The 20,734-nt window shown below is 39.9% G+C and overlaps 2 protein-coding genes across 2 annotated transcripts; both read left to right on the top strand.

Annotated features, from left to right (window-relative positions):
- Positions 1 to 211: 211 nt before the first annotated feature.
- Positions 212 to 5,725, top strand: LOC129094056 (GTPase IMAP family member 8-like). Its single transcript, XM_054602070.1, is given in 8 exon segments — positions 212 to 227; positions 1,730 to 2,449; positions 2,835 to 3,533; positions 4,082 to 4,333; positions 4,336 to 4,863; positions 4,947 to 5,123; positions 5,527 to 5,577; positions 5,580 to 5,725. Coding segments are annotated over 8 exon segments (2,589 nt in total).
- A 3,021-nt stretch (positions 5,726 to 8,746) lies between these two features.
- On the top strand, positions 8,747 to 20,514 carry rabggta (Rab geranylgeranyltransferase subunit alpha). The gene is given in 19 exon segments (XM_054602777.1): positions 8,747 to 8,856; positions 9,092 to 9,129; positions 10,312 to 10,422; positions 11,460 to 11,584; positions 11,684 to 11,871; positions 11,958 to 12,112; positions 12,114 to 12,213; positions 12,967 to 13,050; positions 13,418 to 13,500; positions 13,606 to 13,669; positions 13,672 to 13,694; positions 14,947 to 15,052; positions 15,150 to 15,201; positions 16,621 to 16,709; positions 16,817 to 16,905; positions 17,050 to 17,166; positions 17,258 to 17,371; positions 17,517 to 17,604; positions 19,645 to 20,514. Coding segments are annotated over 18 exon segments (1,740 nt in total). The 5' UTR covers positions 8,747 to 8,856; positions 9,092 to 9,126; the 3' UTR covers positions 19,794 to 20,514.
- The last annotated feature ends 220 nt before the right edge of the window (positions 20,515 to 20,734 follow it).

Here is a 20,734-nt window from a genome sequence, read left to right as displayed (position 1 = left end):
CATGATTATAAGTGCGTGTTTGTGGCTCTCAGGTGTGAAACCGGTTTGGCTGCAATATTAGCCTCCCTGTGCCTGCCTGTGCTGTTGCCTCTGTTGTCTAACTTGTTCAGTCTTGTGTCAGGATGTAAACTCCTGAAGTCCTGTTTCCTTCAAACACTCGGTTCTATTCAGTTGATTCTAACTTGACTTTGAAAAGAGAAGACCAGTAAAAATGGAAAACAATCTTGGTGAGTTAATGTTGAAGATAAATGTGTAGTTGTATAGTTTCAACCTGCTTTGCAATAATGTATGTACTTTATAAGTAACAAGGAATTGATATGTTGTACAAATAGATTTTCTTTTTCGAAAGGCATTCTTTATTATATTATTCTGATTATGCTTGATCAGTGCAACGTGCAGATCTGGTTTGAGGCCAAATCAGCTTGTTCAAGCGACTGAGCAAAAGTATTTACTTTAATTCAAACGTGCAAATAAGTTAAGGACAAAACATTTATAACAACTTGGGTGTGTGCTCATTTATGGATGCATTCAGGGTGCCTCGTTTTTTCTTTTATTTGCAGCTTTTATTTGCAGCTCGGATCAGCTCTCGAAGCACATGGTGTCCCATGGCAACAACCTTTGATTCATCCGCTTTATATAGCTACTAAATCTACTAAATTTACTTTAAGAACAAAACAAGTTTATGGTTTCCACAGTGTATCAATTCCTTCTAGAGGCTTCCTTTCCAAAACTGTGAGATGTTTTTTTTATGCATTTACAGAAAAACACAAATCAGCAACCTGCAGACTGGTGCCAACAAAAACCAGTTCGACCTGACTTGATTGCCAGTAAAGAGCGCTGATGTTTTTGTTTACCATTGGGTTATCAAAAAAGATCCTGTTTCCTTGAGTTTGAAACTCCACCCAAATAGTTTCCAGTTAATACTGAGTCATAGGAGAAAGAGACACACCTCAATGATCACATGCTACTATTTAAAATTAAAAATATAGCCTTTTTAATTGTGGTTGATGCCACGATTCAGTTCTATAATAAGTTCCCAGGCTGTGGTTTATAGTGTAGATGATTGAATCTAGTATTTACATATATCTACATATTTAATATGTAGATAAATGTATTTATTTATTATTTAAACTCCTTTAATTGTAGTTCAGATAGCGGCCTCTGAACAGAAACAAGTAAAGTTTTTATGTTGCACTTCGTCCTACAAGTCTTTCAGTTTTGTCTCGTCACTCCTTATATTTTTTAGTATCAGTTGCATATTTGTTTTATTCATCACAAAACACACAGCACATGTGACACAGGGAGGTGATGAGTCATTGTTTTTTTTGTTTTCCTTGAAGCTTCTTTCATTTTGTCTCAACATGATTTTGTTTTGGTTCAGGGTCATTCTAAAAATGTTTTTGTCTCAACTCACTGACAATCTTCAGACTAAGGAGGGATTTACAGAGTCAAAAATAACTCTGACACAAAATCCCAGAGGAACAACACAAACACAAGTTCACCAGATCATTCCTCTTCTGTCAGTCACACAAAGCAGGAAATGTAGCACCTGTGATCGCACCGTCATCCTAGTTTTGCTGGTCTTTCATCTGCTTTGGACTTTCTATGAAAAGCCAATTGATCACAACAAAAATACCTTATCATCAAGCCAAGAAAGCTGTTCCACAAAGTTATTAAAAAGCAGCCACTATTTCTGGTCCCCCAAAAATGTTTTCCCTTTGTCTTCCAGGTGAGATGGAGACCACCGTCCTGTCGGAGGTCAGAATCATCCTGATTGGTGGGAGATGGGCTGGCAAGAGCTTCTCCGGCAACACCATCCTGAGAAAGGAGAGGTTTGAGTGCGGCCGAACCAGAACGGCTCAGATCGAAGTGAGGCATGCGGTGGTGGAGGGCCGGCAGCTCACCGTGGTCGACGCTCCGGGATGGAGAAGCTCCTTCTCCCTCACCGAGATCCCAGAGGGGGACAAGCAACGGTTCAAACTCAACGCCTCCAGGTGTCCGCCCGGCCCTCACGCCTTCCTCCTCGTCGTTCCCATAGACTCTGCGTTCTCCCCGGAGAGCAGGAGGACCGTGGAGGAGCACATGAAGCTCCTCGGGGAGCGGGTCTGGAGATACACCTTGGTGCTCTTCACCTGCGGGGATTTCCTCGGCGGGAAGACGGTAGAGCAGCACATCGAGAGCGAGGGAGACGCCCTCATGTGGTTGACCGAGAGATGCGGTAACAGGTACCACGTGTTTAGTAACAAGGAGAAGAGGAACTCAGGTCAGGTGACGCAGCTGCTGCAGAAGATAGACGAGATGGCGGCGCATAACGGAGGCACTTACTACCAGATAGATGAGCAGATGTTAAACACCATCAAAGAGAAGCAGCTAGATGTAGCAGAAAGGGCGGGAAACAGGAGGAGGAAGTCCGAAGAGCAAAGACGACAAATGAAAGCACTGATTCCAGGTGAATGTCACGATGGATGCACTCAAACACTTCCTGCATCATACTGTTGAATGAGCCGTTTATATTTGAGGTGTGGATCTTAACAGGCCTCAGGATTTAATAACGATTTACCTATGATTCAAATGCACCTCAAAGTATCGCTTAAATTATGCTCCATTTAGAGTCAAATAAAGCAGTTACAAAGACTTAAGACATTTTAATATTTTTTTCTTAATTTTTGCCTACTTTTATGGTCAATGTATTGAAGGATTTTATTAAATTTACATTGTAAAATAAAATAGAAATGTATGGATTTCTTAATATAAACATTTGTTTGGCTCTAATTAGTATGTTGAGTTCAATAACTGCTGTGAATTGCTGTAAAAGCTTTGTTTTTGTCACACAGAAGAGAAGAAAACCATCTCAGAACTCCGCTTGATTCTCTTGGGAAGCCGAAGCGTTGGGAAAACCTCCGTGGGGAACTCCATTTTGGGATCCAAAGAGCAAGAAGACGGGAAGAGAACGGCACACTCTGCGGCCCGGCAGGGTTTCATGGGTGAAACTAAAACAACTGTTGTTGACACGCCGGGTTGGTGGAAAGGCTTCTCCATGGATGACTCTCCTGAAGCAATGAGGGAGGAAGTGAAGCTCAGCCCTTTTCTGTGCCTCCCTGGGCCTCACCTCTTCCTGCTGATGATAGACGCAGACGCATCCTTCAACGCCAAACACTTAAAAGCAGTGACGTCACACGTGGAGCTTCTCGGAGAAGAAGTCTGGAGACGCACCATTGTAGTTTTCACCAGAGGAGACTGGCTGGGAACTCAAAGCGTGGAGGAGTACATCGAAGGGGAGGGAGAGGCGCTGCAGTCTCTGGTCGAAAAATGCGGAAACAGATATCACGTCATGGATAACAAGAATAAAGATGACGGCACGCAAATCACGGAGCTGCTGGAGAAAATCACTGAGACTGTGGCCGGAAATGGTTGGGACTACTTTGTCCCAGATGAACAGATATTTAAGGCGATCGAAGAGAAAAGATCAAAAGTGGAAAAGGCAGCGCAAATGAGGCAAAGTCAAGTCATGGACAAAAGAAAACTCCTCAGAGGTAACGATTGTTCGATCATCTAGCATCACAGAAGTCTATGGGAAAATGACTCTACTTCTCTCTTGATTTATTCCCTCAGTAAACATTGTAAACATGAGTTTATGGTCTCAATCTCTAGTTTCAAGTCTTCTTCAATACAGCATGATGTTCATTTAGTAAATGATGCTCCATTTAGAGTCAAACAGACCATAAAGCAGGGATGCTCTTCTAAGCACTTTTGTTCACTGGTTGCGGAAAACAAGATGGCGGCGGTTATAATGCCGAACTCAAGGCTTCAAAACCGCCGCCCAATGGGTGGAGTCATAATAACTACATCCACCTCTTATATTCAGTCTTTGGTCTGATATTTAAACTAATGAAAACAAGACCATTCTTGGTTTCAGGTGATTATACACAAATGAAAACATAGCTATGAATATTATAATTTAATTTCTGCTTATAGATCCCACGAAATGCTACACACTTTCCCCTTTAATTATTTACTTTATTAGTATTGTATGTATGGGATGTAATGTAGATTTTCACCATGCAGTTTTTCTTCTTCTCAGGTAACAGTAAAGAACTCCCGGAGCTGACGGTCGTGATGCTCGGTCAGAAGACGTTTGGGAAGAGCGCGACAGGAAATAACCTCCTGCGTAAAGAAGTGTTCGCCACCTGCGAGAATGAGTCCTGTCAGGTGGTGGTCGGGGAAGCTGCCGGCAGGACTGTCACGGTGATCGACACCCCGGGCTGGCGGATGGATCCGTCCTGCTGCACCGAAGAGAGGGACAAAGAAATAGTCCGAGGTCTCTCCCTGAGCCCTTCGGGGTTCACGCGGTTCTGCTGGTCGTCCCGTTGGACCTGAGGTTCAGGGAAGCTCAGCGGGACGCCCTGGAGGAGCACATGAACCTTTTCGATGCCGGCGTCTGGAAACACACCATGGTTCTGTTCACGTACGGTGACAACCTGTTGGACAGAACCGTGGAGGAGCACATCGAGAGGGAGCACGGCGCTCTGCGCTGGCTGATAGACAAGTGCGAGAACAAATACCACGTCATGAACAACACGAAGAGAATGGACACGGGTCAGGTCAACGAGCTGTTCCAGAAGATCGAGGAAATGGTGGCGGGGAACGGAGACCGGCTCTTCCGCCCTGAGATGAACGACGTCCACGCGAGAATTGATGAGAAGTTCAGGAGGAGGCAGCTGAAGATGGTGCTGAAGCAGCGTCTGGAGGAGGAGTACAAGAAGAGGGAGCTGGAGCTGATGACGGGGTTCAAGGAGACGCTCCTCCAGCTGCAGGCCTCGGCACACAGGGGAAGTTTGACGGGCACGAAAACCAAGTCACTGAGTGAGTATCACGCCGCGATGGGGTTTATGATTAACTGTGTTCTCCCTTATATATTCTGATGATCTGAGCTTTGTTTTTTTTAGTCCCTGACGTCAACTTAATCAAACCCAAGGGCATTGGCCAGAGGAGGAAAGATGGAAAGGAGAAGGATGAAAGCATGGACAACAAAATCAGCCAGGAAATTGACAAGCTGGACAAAGAGATCGAAAAGAAATCATCGGATCTTAAGCTCAGCAGCATGGAAATCTTTCACCCAGAGTGTAAGTAAGAAATGGGGTCCTAATTTCTAGCACAGAAGTCCCGCCCCTTCCGGTGTCCCCCATGAGACCTTATTTATGAAAAAATATGTACGAAAGTCAACGATGAAAGATACAATATTTTAACACATATGTTTGTCAGTTTAAAATGTATTTTTAAATAAGTATTTTTAAATAAGTATTTTCAAAGTCTTAAACCAAAAGTTTTAGGACAAATTACACCATCTTAAATAAGTATTTTCAAGTTATCTTTTAAATGAACAAAAATCATATGTGTAAGTCATGGCATAATTCCTTCATATTTATCCTGAAATAATGTCCCATGATCCTCCACTTCAAGGACTTCTAACTCTTAATTATCAGCAGCGTGACGTCACAGTGAACTTTGTGTTTGTTTCTTTCACAGTAAAAGGAGAGAGTCCATCTATCGATGGGTCTTTGTCTCCAAGGAGGATCCAACCTTTAATAAAGTTATTGGTTGGCTGTCCCATCTTCAGATCAGCAGAAACTTTGATAACCAGATGACCCTGAACTTCTCTCAGACGTCTGGTTACAGATCTGTGCTGCCAAACGACGAGCTGGACTTTGACGAAGAAGAAGAATAGTCTCGATGATGTAAAATAAATGTATTTTAGGCCTTTGTTAAACATTATCCAAGTAATAATATTATGTTAATGTAATGTAAACCAAGAGTAGATTCTCAGTGAAAATGTCACGTTATTCACAAGAGTTTGAAAAATGATCCATTCAATTGTCACAATCAGTCTGACTTACAGTATTATGTTTTATGTATATTCCATATATATATATATGACATGTTGCTATGTGCAGTGAGGAGATAAAATATAATATAATATAATAGTTTTTCTTTGACTGAGCTACTGAGGCTTTTCTCATCATCAGGTTTTATTTTGGCATTGATTTTCTATTCACTGATGACTTTACATGAAAGATCGGTTCAAAGTAAATGTTAAACGTTGCTACACAAAAAAACCAGACACATATCCAGACGACAAATCAACAAAACAAGTTTTCATTTTGATGCCATTGTCAAGTTTACAGAAACAATAACCAGATTCTGAAGCATAAATTATGATTTGGGTGAGTTACTACATTTTGTCGACATGAAATGGAGTCGTGAAGTTCGACGTTTGTTGTAGACGTTAAAGAATGTTAAGACGATTGAGAAAAACTATAATTCAGACATATATTTTGTATTTTTACTGTAATTTTCTACTTTATATTTATGTATCTTGGTTTTTTGTACACACTTTTATTTTTATTTTTATTTTCCCTTACTATGTTGATGTTATGCAGCAAAGCAGATTCCTTGTGAGTGAAAACCTTCTTGGCAATAAACAGGATTATGATTCTAGACAGAGAGGAAGAAAGGAAGGAAAAAGGAGGAAGGAAGGGAAGAAAGACAGAAAGAGGAAATAGGAAGGACAGAATAAAGAAGGAAGGAAAGAAGGAAGGAAGAAGGAAAGAAAGAAAGAAAAAATAAGAACGGGGAAGACAGTAAGGAAGTAAGAAAGAGAGGAAGGAAGGAAGGAAAAAGATGGAAGAAAGAGAGGAAGGAAGGAGACCATATTATACATAGCTGTTGGATTTATTAACCAGGACCTTTGAGAGCTTGTTTACTTACAGATTCTTCTGCTTTATTTAGTTTCTAATGTAAAAGACCAAGTGCTGATACATTATGAGAGAATACCAGAGCATGGAAATATACTCTAGGAGCTTCTGGTGTTTTCAGATAAGCTGAAATATATGTTGATATAAATGAAACTGACTTTGTAAAATCACCTCGTCTCATATTGATTGCAGAAATGGTATCATGTGATATCAGCATCAATATGAAACCTTGTAAGAAAACCTTTTAATCATTAGACGGTACCAGATCTTAAATAGACATTCATTACACAATATATTGTCTTTTTTATTCTATTTGCCAAACAAAGTAATTCTAGGTGAAGGAGGGAAACCGTCTGACTGGGATTTTATTCATAGAAGCTGCTGAATTTTCCTTCCAAGTTGATAAAATTGAGCATGTTATGTATATTTTTTCTCCTCTCTCTATTTAAAATACTAAAGTTTAAATACTTGCATTTTAAAGTCAGAGTGTAATTGAAAAATGTCCACTGAAAGAAATGAGTTGCAGTAAGACTCAGTGAAGCAGAACGGTTGTGTGCAGCATTTATATATAGTTTGAAGATTGAGTATATGTCAGAAAAAGTTTTATTTACTTATTATTATGAATTAAATGGCCTTATCATTTTGAAATCAAACTTTGTATAAATTATCATTATCATAAATTAGAAACTGTGCAAAAAGATGTGTTTTAGCCTTAGTCTTTGGTAAAAGGCTTTTAATTTGAAAGGTAATTTGACCCAGGATTCTGCAGTTATTATAAAACACCAATTATTGGACAGGGGATGTTGCTTTTATCTGTCAAATAAAACATAATTTACTACATTAAGTTGTGTGATCTTTTTTTGCTTTTTTATACATATTTAATAAGTTTTGTTAGTGGGAGCCTGCATTGCTAAATAATATACTATATGAATCTGCTACATAAGTACTTTTATTTTGGGTAAGTATATTTTGATACTAATACTTTTGTACTTTTTCACTTCAGTAAGATTTTGAATGCTTTTACTTGTAAAAGAGTATTTTTACATTGTAGCAGGAAGGAAGAAGTATTCAGATATTTCATCTCCAGGAACACATATGGAATTATGTGGTAAACAAACAAATGCTCAACAAACCAGAATATGTTTTATATTTTACATTCTTCAAAGTAGTTGAATGAGAAGGTGTGTCCACACTTTTGACTGGTACTGTATATATATAATTAATCTGAAAAGTATCAAGTATTCAATTGGAGAAGAGGTATAAAGAAGCATAAAAATGAGATACTCATGTAAAGTACATGTACCTACAAAGTTTACTAAGTACAGTACTAGAGAAAATATACTTTGATACATTTTAAGATTGTACTACACTCAATGCAGGCTCCCACTAAGAAAACTTATTAAATATGTATAAAAAAGCAAAAAAAGATCACACAAGTAAAATGTTTAGTATAAACAGTGCTGCAAGAAGTATTCAGGTGTTTTACTTAGTAGTAGAATTAACAATACTACAATGTAGTAGTACAATCTTAAAATGTATCAAAGTATATTTTCTCTAGTACTGTACTTAGTAAACTTTGTAGGTACATGTACTTTACATGAGTATCTCATATTTATGCTTCTTTATACCTCTTCTCCAATTGAATACTTGATACTTTTCAGATTAATTATATATATACAGTACCAGTCAAAAGTGTGGACACACCTTCTCATTCAACTACTTTGAAGAATGTAAAATATAAAACATATTCTGGTTTACAAAGTTTACTAAGTACAGTACTAGAGAAAAGAAACTTTGATACATTTTAAGATTGTACTACTGCATTGTAGTATTGTTAATTCTACTACTAAGTAAAACACCTGAATACTTGTTTTATATATATACTTGCACTGTTTATACTGTATATATGTGTTTTACTGCAGTTCCCAGTTGTGGCCACTAGAGGGCGACAAAACCACCACCATCAGGAAATGACGCTCCCTCCGTGACGTAGATGTCATGAGACGGAAGTGAAGAGTTGTAGTCGTTAGAAACCCTGGTAGTGACATGACAAATCAAACTACACTCTGAAAAACACACAACAAGCCAGGTAAAGACCACACAGGTGAGTGCTGCATGGTGTGACGCTGTGCTGCGTTCAGGGGTCGTCTGTAATTAACAATGGTTTTCTGTAGTTCTGTAGTTTTGTAGTTCTTATGCAGCACAGTGTTGTTGACTGGGACGGGGCTAGTCTGCATGCTACCTGCAGAATGAGGGCTGTTTATTTAAATGTGATGCTCAGCTTTTAATGGGAAGTGATTGTTGCTGTAAACCCTGAATGCATCTCTGCTTCCCACCAGGAACATCTGCAGAGTCTCCTGCACGGACAGGGAGGATGGTGAGAGACTCCTCGCCTCCTCTGTCCTAGACCCTCACCTCCTCACTCACATCCTCTGTCCTAGACCCTCACATCCTCTGTCCTTACATCCTCACATCCTCCTCTGTCCTAGACCTCACATCCTCACCTCCTCTGTCCTAGACCCTCACATCCTCACATCCTCTGTCCTAGACCCTCACATCCTCTGTCCTAGACCCTCACCTCCTCTGTCCTAGACCCTCACATCCTCTGTCCTTAGACCCTCACCCTCTGTCCTTAGACCCTCACATCCTCTGTCCTCCCCTCTCACATCCTCTGTCCTAGACCCACACCTCCTCACCTCACATCCTCTGTCCTTAGACCCTCACATCCTCTGTCCTTAGACCCTCACATCCTCTGTCCTTACACCCTCACATCCTCTGTCCTTACCCCTCACATCACATCCTCTGTCCTTACACCCTCACCCTCTGTCCTTACACCCTCACATCCTCTGTCTGTCCTTACACCCTCATATCCTCTGTCCTTACACCCTCATATCCTCTGTCCTTACACCCTCACATCCTCTGTCCTTAGACCCTCCTTAGACCCTCACATCCTCTGTCCTTACTCACATCCTCTGTCCTTACACCTCTGTCCTTACACCCTCACATCCTCTGTCCTTACACCCTCACATCCTCTGTCCTTACACCCTCACATCCTCTGTCCTTATACCCTCACATCCTCTGTCCTTAGACCCTCACATCCTCTGTCCTTACACCCTCACATCCTCTGTCCTTAGACCCTCACATCCTCTGTCCTTACACCCCTCACATCCTCTGTCCTTACACCCTCACATCCTCTGTCCTTACACCCTCACATCCTCTGTCCTTACACCCTCACATCCTCTGTCCTTAGATCCTCTGTCCTTACACCCTCACATCCCTTATCACATCCTCTGTCCTTACACCCTCACATCCTCCTCTGTCCTTACACCTCACATCCTCTGTCCTTAGACCTCACATCCTCTGTCCTTACACCCTCACATCCTCTGTCCTTACACCCTCACATCCTCTGTCCTTACACCCTCACATCCTCTGTCCTTACACCCTCACATCCTCTGTCCTTACACCCTCACATGTTGATTTATATTCAGTGTTCACATTGTACATGGAGTGATTAGTATTTAATTGTATTTTTCTTTGTTTTTGTGGTTTATTTTGACAGCATGGCCGAGTGAAGGTGAAGACTACAGCCCAGCAGGAGGAGGAGAAGAGGAAGGAGAGGGAGAAGAAGCTGAAGATATACGTGGCTGCACGAGACACCTGTTTCTCAAAGGTTATCGCTTCTCCAAGACACACTTATACTATATATATATGTATATATATATATATATATATATATATATATGTATATATGTATATATATATTATATATACACAGTACCAGTCAAAAGTTTGGACACACCTTCTCATTCAACTACTTTGAAGAATGTAAAATATAAAACATATTCTGGTTTGTTGAGCATTTGTTTGTTTACCACATAATTCCATATGTGTTCCTTCATAGTTTGGATGTCTTCAATATTAATCTACAACGTAGAAAAAAATAATAAAAATAAAGAAAAACCATTGAATGAGAAGGTGTGTTTAAACTTTTGACTGGTACTGTATGTATATATTCCATTACAAGGCTCTTGATTCTCTGACATGTTTCAAGATATAATAACAGTTTTTCTATCACATAATAGTAGAATTGTGTCTTTGGTTTGGGGCTCACAAACAACATCAAAACATATACTAATGAAAGAAACGTGAAAATACTTTAAAACACAAACAAATCTAGAAATGCATAAGAGCAGTGACAGACTATTCTATTGTTAAAAAAGGGATTTTGCAGTGGAAACGAATCCTTTATTTGCTGCCGGATGATGATGGTGAAGGAGGTGTGAAAAGTCGTCAGCTAAAGTCTGATGTAGCTGGTCATCCCACCATGAGACGTGGAGGACAAGTTCCTTTGTAACCATGGAAACACATTCTAGTTTGTTTTAATCAATAAAAAAACTACAGCGCCCTGCTGTTTTTTAGGAAATCACTTATTTAAAAATGTAAACTATATACCTTAGACCTGTTTTTAAAGAGTTGAGTCTTCTGTTTGGACAAATGGGCTCAGAATAAGCTGCATCCCTTATATGGCCGTTAAAGTTCAGTATTTAAACCAAATGTCATGTTTAATGCTTATTATTTATAATATATTCAGTGACTAATCTGTGCCTATTTAGTAGTTTCATGTTTGTTTTGTTCTTTTGCTCATTTCTCTTTTGTCCTTTTCCTGCGTTTGTCTGTCCGTCTGTCTCACTCGGTCCTGTATGCCAGAGAAAAGAGGGCGTTTGGGATGAGGGGGCTCTCCAGATTACCCAGCAGCTCCTTTCATCCAACCCCGACTTTGGAACGCTGTGGAACTACAGAAGAGAGATCCTACTGCACCTGGAGACCGTGAAGTAAGAGCACGAACAGTTATCTCGTCAAACTATACGGAATTTGAATGGTAAATCGTCAGTAGAATGATATTTTTCTGTTGTTGTGTTTTTTTACTCTAGGGAGGAGGATGACCTGCAGAAGACTTACGAGGTCGAGCTGTCCTTTCTGGAGTCTTGCCTGAAAGTGAACCCAAAGTCCTACGGCAGCTGGCACCACCGGGGTTGGGTCTCCACCCGCCTGCCTCGACCGGACTGGGCCAGAGAGCTGAGTTTATGCGATCGCTGCTTGAGCCTGGACGACCGCAACTGTGAGTCATTTCTCTCGACCTGCTATCTTTACTCTACACACTCTCTCCACCCATGTCTCACTTCCTGTTCTCCATCCGTCCTCCAGTCCACTGCTGGGATTACCGCCGGATGGTGGTGAAGATGTCCGGCGTGCCCGTGGATCAGGAGCTGGCGTTCACCGATCGCCTCATCGGCTCCAACTTCTCCAACTACTCCAGCTGGCACTACCGCAGCACCCTGCTGCCGCTGCTCCACCCGGAGTCCCCGAGACCCCGCCGCCCGCCGCCGGCCTCCACGGTCCTCCCCGCCGCCTTCACCGCAGACCCACTCCCACCGCGTCTGTGAGGAGCAGCTCATCAAAGGTGAAAACGACGACTCAGCAAATGAATTAAAGGTTGGGTGGTCTGTACTGCCTGACAGCAGCAGACAGGGGGCAGTCTGACGCTTCACAACGAGACCCATGAGGGTTTGGTTCTGTCCCGATGTGAAATCGTTGAGACATGTTGAGCCTTTTATGAACACTTTCTGTAAGTCCTCATTTCTGCAGACTTTGCTCAAGGGAATTACCCACAATTCAAAGAAATGTGACGTTAAACACAGGGGTTGCCAGTTGAGATCGGTGACGTTAATAAAAAGGTTAACAAACAGGACGGCACATTTGTGTTCAGCCTGGTATATTCAATTTATACAGAAACATTAAGGTTTAAAGATGGAACATTAAAACACACAATAATCACAGGACTTTATTAAACAGCTTTATTCATAAAAAAAAAAATGTATTGAAGCTTTTTTGACCAAAACAAGTAAATAGATTATTTGACAAATACCCCTCATCTGGTGAAGCAAAAGCCTGGAAGACGTTAAAGTAAAGACGAGTAAAAAAAATATCTGAAAAGATGATAACCCACAATTGTTCATGACATGATAGGACGTTGTCAAGGTAACTGTTTGAAACTGAAAGTGATGTCCCATTTGTATTTCCAGACCATTTACCGTTCATCAGGTGACATCAGTTTAGTCCCTGAGGGTTCAGGGTTTAGGGCCTTAGTGGGGACATTTGGATTTATCATTTATCATTAATAATTATAATAATTATACCTTTTTATTTTTCTCAGAATATGAGCTTGTACAGAACGCTTTCTTCACCGACCCAAACGACCAGAGCGCCTGGTTCTACTATCGCTGGTTGCTAGGCAGAGGTGAGTCCATTTAAATCGTGTCTGTATGTGCAAATACGTAGAAAGTGCACTTTTTTGCGCATGAATGAACACAACAATTATTCTGTCTGTATATATAATATTTTAGTTATTGTGGATTTTTAACTTTTTAACTTATTTATTATTCTTTAACGTTTTATTACTTATTTATAATACTTGTTTTGAAATAGATTTTTACTGTCTCTAGTTTGCACTATACTCTCTGCTGCTGTAATCCTGTAAATGTCCCCGCTGCAGGACTAGTAAAGGATTATCTTATCTTATCTTATCTTATCTCTTATGAAAGTATTTGCTGTGCTTTTCGTTTGTGCCACTCATGTTTCATAAGTAACACATTTCTTGTTGCCAGCGGAGCGTGAGGAGATGATCAGCTGTGTGTTCGTCAGTCGGGAGGAGGAGAGAGTGTCCGTCGCCTTCTCCAGGCCCGTTAACGTGAGCATCTTCTTCTTCACCTGTTTGTGTTTTTTTAGCTCATAATAAAACAGCTTCCTCGTTCTCACGTTGTTTTATCCCTCCATTACTTTTATGAACTGGCAGTCCGTCGGCCTGCTGCTGGTCCTCGACGGTCAGCCTCAGAGACTGGAGTGGAGGAGCGTCCACCCCGCTTCAAACACAGCCCCGTGTGGGTATCCTTTATCTACCAGCTGATCACACCTCAGACATCATCATCATCATTATCATTATTATCATTATTATCATTATTATCGTGTGCCGCAGACCGAACAAGATGCCAGTTTAACATCCCGTCCTCGCTGATAAGATGCTGAGGAATGTGCATGGGTTTCATCACAAATCTTTGATCAGTGTGATGGAAAGGAATGTCACCTTTACCACAGACGTGCAGTTTTCTTTTTTCTTTTAAAAAGCTCCTCTACCTTATCAGGTGACGGTGACACAGAGGAGACAGCAGAATGTATGAGGAAGGGAAGTCTTCACAGTGATCAGTGTTTGTATATGCAACGCGTTCATACTACGAGCTTCAGGCTGCAAGTCATTTTTTAATGGAAGGAGGCGACATGAAGCTACAAACTCGTCACTTCTTGTAGCTGAGCGACGCTCAAAATCAAAGCTGAGCTGATCTCAACGTCAACAAACTCAGCCTCAACCAATCATATATATATATATATATATTTTTTTTTTTTTTTTGTACAGATTGCCACAACAACAAAAACAGACGTAAAAATGCGAACATCAAAAACCAAAAGCAAAGCGTTCCTCATTACACCCAGTCGTGTCAAACATCGTCACTAATAAAGGAATTGATGACGTCGGGAGTTTTCTCAGCCGTCTTAGAAACAGATATGTTGTAATGCGAGACAAGTAACGATTATGATTTTTCTTTCTTTCCTTCCTTCCTTTTGTTCTTTCCCTCTTCCTTCCTCCTTTCTTTCTTTCCCTCCTTCCACTTGTTCTTTCCTTCTTCCTTCCTTCTTTCTTTCCTTCCTTCCTTTCGTCCTAACTCCTTTTCCTCTTTTTCTGTTTTTCTTTTTCTTCCATTCCTTCCTTCTTTCTTTCTTTCCTTCCTGTCTGTCTGTCTGTCTGTAATCATAATCCTTTCTCTTTTCATTCATAGTCCTGTGTTAATATTAATCTTTATTAGAGCAGCTGTGACACTTTTCATTTGTGGTCACTCACTCAGTGACGTATATTCCACGAAACAAAACTTAATATTTATTAATGTTTTACTTGTCTGTGCAAATCTAAATTAATTTATAAAAGTTTAGTTCGTCTAAATGACTATTTTGCTATTCCATTGAGGATGTTATATTTTAGTCTTTCTTGTCTGATTGTTAGTCATAATCAAACTCTTCCTTTTCACCTGCGTAATATAATGAAATAATCTACATTTATTACTTTTCGACCTTAACTCCGGCTCAGATCTGTGATCTCCCTCCTGGAACGATAAGTGACATCAGCAATGAACACAACCTGACTGTCCACTGGACGGAGAAATACACTCACAGAGACTGTGCTCTGTACACAGGTGATGCACGTCGGCCGTCTTTACACGCCGTCTTCACGTTGAAGCGTCGACACAATGTCAGTTTTAACTTTATTTATTTGAACTTTAACCTCCGCAGGTCGGACTGAGAGTTGGTGTCGGGACTCTGCTACGGATCAGGAACTTTTCAGGTACTGTCTTGTGATTTTTATGCTTTTCTTATTTGGTGCAATGTTTTCCCTTTAAGAAATTATTATAGTAGATAATAAAAGTTTTTTATATATGACAGTAAGTAAGTCATTTATGGAATTTTTTTATTTATTTATTTTGTATATTGTAATTTTCTTCACGTACTTTTTTGTAAATATGTAGCCTTGATTTATAAAAAAATGTCTTACTACGTTTTTACTGATAATATGCAACAGGGGTGGTACTCTACTATATCGCGTATGCTTGTAGTATAAATTTAGTATATATGACGTATATTTAGCCAGAAGCCTTTATGTAGTACTTACCTACATGTTTTATATATATACTGGTATTTTCCTTTGTATACCTGATGTTCTTAAAGTACTGTTTCAAATCTGTGATATATTATTGGTGTATAATGTACTTTCTAACCACTACTGTATTTATATTATATACTTTGTAACAGCGGTGGTAGTATACTTTATCACATGTACTCAAGAAATACATTTACATTAGTATTTTTGAAGTAGTTACGAGCATGTTTTGTATATTTACTGGTATTTTCCTTCGTATTCCATAATCTTCTGTAGCTTTGATATATATTATTAGTGTATAATGTAATACTAGTACTGTACTACTCTATTCAATAGACTAGTTGCAACAGCTGTGGTATGTCACAAATGCTTGTGATGCATTGTGGGTTTAGAAGGCGTTAAAGTGTCCATATAGTGTTTCATTTAGCAGAAAAGCGCCGGCAGGTCGATGGTAACCGCTTCATTCACAGTGACGCTACCAGCGGCTTTCTGAGAATTTTAGAGATTTTTTTAACAAAAAGCGCTCTGAGTTGTCTCGCAAGAAAGAGAGAAAACAGATAAAAACACAATATACATAACATTTCTTTCTACAATCAACACTTGAAATGATGAAGGCACTTGCAAATGACAAGGTAGTACAAAATGTAAACCATACTTTGGTGTTTCATTTTTTACCTCTTTACTTAAGATTTCATTCAACGTTTTTTTTTTCTTTTTACAAAAAGTACCAAAACACTGGCAACAAGGAAGATCTTGGGTAGATAATAATGAGAATAAATATGAAACAAAATTTAAATCATACCCCCTAAACTAAAAAGAAATCTGGTTTGAATTGAAATCAAACACTTTTACAAAGCTTGTTTACAAGACGTTTATCTATAGAGGGAACCATAAAGTGCATCTTTGGATGGATGGGAAAAACAACACTGAATGGAAATACTCGGCTCTAAAAAGCAACTCTGTATTTATCAGAACAACATCATGAGGCGTTTAAATCCGTCTAACCGGAGCGACCTGGTGTGCAGATCTGTATCATTTTACACAACGTCAGCACATTTGTTTAGTTCTTTTTAAAGAGTAACAAGTGTTGGTTTTCTTTCTCTGTAGGAGTGAACTCTCAGTGGAGAAGACCTCGGTGTTACAGTCCGAGCTGCAGTCGTGCAACCAGCTACAAGAGCTGGAGCCGCTCAATAAGTGTACGTACATCTAAAGGCATCACGTCCTTTAACTTCCTCCTTTAAATGAAATACATTTCACCAACTGCTGCTGGTATCATTAAAACGCTCTTTCTCTCTGGTGTCAGGGTGTTTGTTGACCATCATCCTCCTGATGAGGGCGCTGGACCCTCTGGGATACGAGAAGGAGACGCTGGCTCATTTCCAAACACTGAGAGTGAGTCCTAAACCCACACACACACACACACACACACACACACACACACACACACACACACACACACACACACACACACACACACACAGAGTCTATGAACCCGACCAGGATCATAAGATCACTGACTCACTTTCTCTCCATCAGGAAGTGGATTCCATGCGCTCGGCTTATTACAGCGATCTGTGCAGCAAGTTCATGATTGAAAACACCATCCTTAAAATGGAGTACGCCGAAGTACGCGTCTTCAGTATTTCTGACAAGGTTGGTTCAAAACTATACAAGTATATTTAATTAGCTTATTATTATTATTATTTTCATAAGTTCTGAAAGTATTTTCTTTTCTCTCTAACAGAACCTGACCACTTTATGCCACCTGGACCAGCTGTTATTGGTCACCCATATAAACCTCTCCTCCAATCAGCTGCATCGGCTGCCTCCTCAGTTCGCCATGTTGCAGTGCCTGGAGGTGATGAGATCTGGTTATATGTCCTACACGGGCAGAGTTTGTGTTCTTTGTGTGTGGAACACAGCTTGTAGATGACCATAAGAAAGATTACTTGTTTTTCTGCAACATGTTTGATTACATTTTTATTGTTTCTTCCCGTTTGCAGGTGTTGGAGGCTGATAACAACTCTATAGAAAATCTGGAAGGAGTGTATCACCTTCCCAAACTGGAAGAAGTCCTCTTGAAGAACAACAGTATCCTAACATTTTGATGTAATTGATTTATTTGAATTCATTTAAGTGAAGTGCAACAGAAGCAGTGTGTATGAGGGATCGTAGCTAATTAGCAGACCTTGTCCCTACTTCTACTTTAAACGAATACAAACACAATACGGTCTAATCAAACAGGAAAAACAGCCACTTCAGACCGTAATTGAAATAACCATTAAGAACAATGATGGCAAATTATTTAAAAACAGAAAAATGGAAATGAAAATTGATGTACTATACAAACCCACGTATCTCAGATTTGTTCTACAAATCTTTCGTTCCGGCCTCCAAAAGATTTCATCCATTTCTGTGAAGAAAACTAAATTAATGTTATGTCATGTTAGGATTATTATTTAAGGTGCACGTCGATGACATGAACACAAGCTACATTCACACAGCCTTCCCTCTCTGCTAACAGCTTCACCCTGCGTTCAAAAAAGCAACCAAAGAGCAAATAGAGCAGCGGCCAGGCGTCAAGGCGAAGAAAAATCGAAAAGTTGTCCAAAAATAAGCCTAGAAAGTATATCTGAAAGTCCAAAAAAACATAATACAGAGATTTTTTATTAAAAGTTCCTAAAAAATAACAGGAAAACTTTTCTCTGATGCAGATATTAACAATAAATAATCTGCTCAAAATTCATCCATTTACTGAAGCTTCCTGTAGTTATAGCATCTATTTGGTTTGATTGTAACATTCATCAGTTCTGTGCAGTTATTGTAATGCATTTAAGAGGTGAAAACATTCTAAATATAGCGTCCACGTAAACTGATATTGATTCTTTTAGGTTTCTAAAATACGTCCACAGCAGAACATTGAATTGCTCCGTGCTGGTTCTCCTGTCTGTTTCTCTAAACTCCATCTACTGTAGTAAAACACTGACTGTGTAGAAGTACTTCATACAAACACACTTCAAAACATCCAAACTACCCCTTTAAGTAAAAAGCTTGTGAACCGCTAGTTTAAGCCATACTTTCACCTTAGTGTTAAAATCTTTAAAATCCGTTCTGATGGCAAGTTTTTCAAAATCTGTTCGCCTCTCACTAGAAAGGAATGTTGTTTTAGCTGTTTGTTGGCTGTTTTATATTTTACAATCATTGAACTGAATAGAAATGGCACCAAGGCCATTCACACACTCCGTTTTATGAAAGAGAGATGAATCATTTGTGTGTTTGTTTGCTGGAGAGCGTCCTGTTCTGGATCTGTGTTAATGATCCTGTAGCACCGCTTTCATAGAGATCAATTCATCTCGTCCAGCTAAAAAAAAGCAGTCGTGCTAAAGGCCACGAGCAGCTGACGGCGTGATGTAAAAGGCACACCAGGTAGCCGCTGTTTACAGAGATCAGGACATTTGCGGCCCCTTCAGCTTCACTGCCGCCAGTAATATTTGTTTTCACCTGAAACTTTTTGTTTGGCGATGGAGTGAACACAATCAGCGTCAATTTCACAAAGCAAACGGCGTCATTAAGGAGGAGAGGAGACACTTTACTGCTCTCTCTCCCTCACGCCTTTACAGGTTATGACACCGAGGCGGCGTTCAAGTTTTTTCCTCTTTTTTTTTTTTTGTTGTTGTTGTGTAGTGGCAGTTGAATTATGATACCAGCGCATGCCTTCTCATGCAGATAAAAGTCCTCTGGGTGTTTTTATATTTAGAAGTATTAATTCACATCATGGTGTCATATTTGACATGAGGATGTCACGTTTGCAGCGGTGCCCTCTCTCCTTCTAAACGCTCCACAGAATCAGAACAATGAGAAACAGCTTTATTGGACATGTATACGTACTCATACATGGAATTTGACTCCGGTTACTTATGCTCAATAATACACAGAAACAGACAAATAAACCCAAAAAAAAATCAAGGAGGTCCAAGAAGAAAAAAAGGATAAACATTAACTATTTTGTACACAGAAATATAAAAATGCAAAAGTATATATATATATATGAACATAAAAACACAAAAAACAGCAACAACAACACAGCACACACTTCCTGTTTTTTTAAACTTTAACCCCAATAATGCACAGAAATCTCCACACTGGCGGATCTTCAGCCGCTGGCCTCCTGCCCCAAGCTGAAGCGCCTCGATCTCCGCGGCAACCCCGTCGCTCAGGTGGCCAACGTGGAGGCGGAGCTGTCGGAGCTGCTGCCCTCGGTCACCGACCTCCTGCTCTGATCGCTGCCGTGTTTGTTTGTCAAAGAGCTAGTGGGTGGTTTGTTTTTTTCTCCCTGAGCGTCTCATGGATCTGTTTGTTTCCACTTGGTTTTTTTTTTTTGGGACCTATTGACACCTTCAGAAAAATGTGTAGATCGATGTGAGTGAGTGAGCGCTTGATTCTCGATGTTGCATTTCTTTCCATGTCGTCAACTCCACATGCATGAGTAAACCCTGATAAATGGAGTTAATTGAGTGGATCTTGTTGCTTCTATGAGCTTTAAAACTGTTGGATTTGAAAAATATAACTTATAACTAACGGCCAGAGCATTTTTTTTTTTTTTTTTAAAGGTTGTGTAAAGCATTTAATATATGACACTCTACTGTTGCACAGTAAGTCACAGAACCAGTAATAAAACAGCACACATTGTGTCACTGCCTTCCAGAAGAGCTTCTTGTGTTGTTTTGTTTCCTTTAACACCTGATGTACTGGTGTTCCTGAATGCACCTTAATCCTTTATCTGTTCATGAGTCGGTTTAAAAGGTGCGCCATATGCCTAATTCACATTTCTGTCTTTGTTCATATGTTTGGTTTTCCTCAGATAAATCGTGTCACACTGAGTGACGTCATGTTGATGTTTGTTTTACTTTTCTGTTGCAACAGTTCTTTAGGCGAGTCCTGCTCTTTGGGAGTGTCCAACCAATACCTGTAACCTAGAATGAAATAAAAAAATATACCACACCTTTTTAGCTCATAATTAACGGGGGAAACAATTTCTTTTCAAATAAATCGATTAATTAGGAAACCAGATTGGCCACCTGTAGAGATACTCGCTTTCATGGCAGCATCTCTGTGAGATTTCACTTAAACGCAGCATTATTTTGGGTACAATGCTAATATGCTGATGTTTAGCAGGAAATGAGCACTGTAGGGACGACGTAACAGGAAGTTATATAACACT

This window comes from Anoplopoma fimbria, chromosome 8 (assembly GCF_027596085.1).
Source record: "Anoplopoma fimbria isolate UVic2021 breed Golden Eagle Sablefish chromosome 8, Afim_UVic_2022, whole genome shotgun sequence".
NCBI lineage: Eukaryota > Metazoa > Chordata > Actinopteri > Perciformes > Anoplopomatidae > Anoplopoma > Anoplopoma fimbria.
Note: the sequence above shows the minus strand (reverse complement) of the source record. Positions and strands in the feature narration are given on the sequence as shown.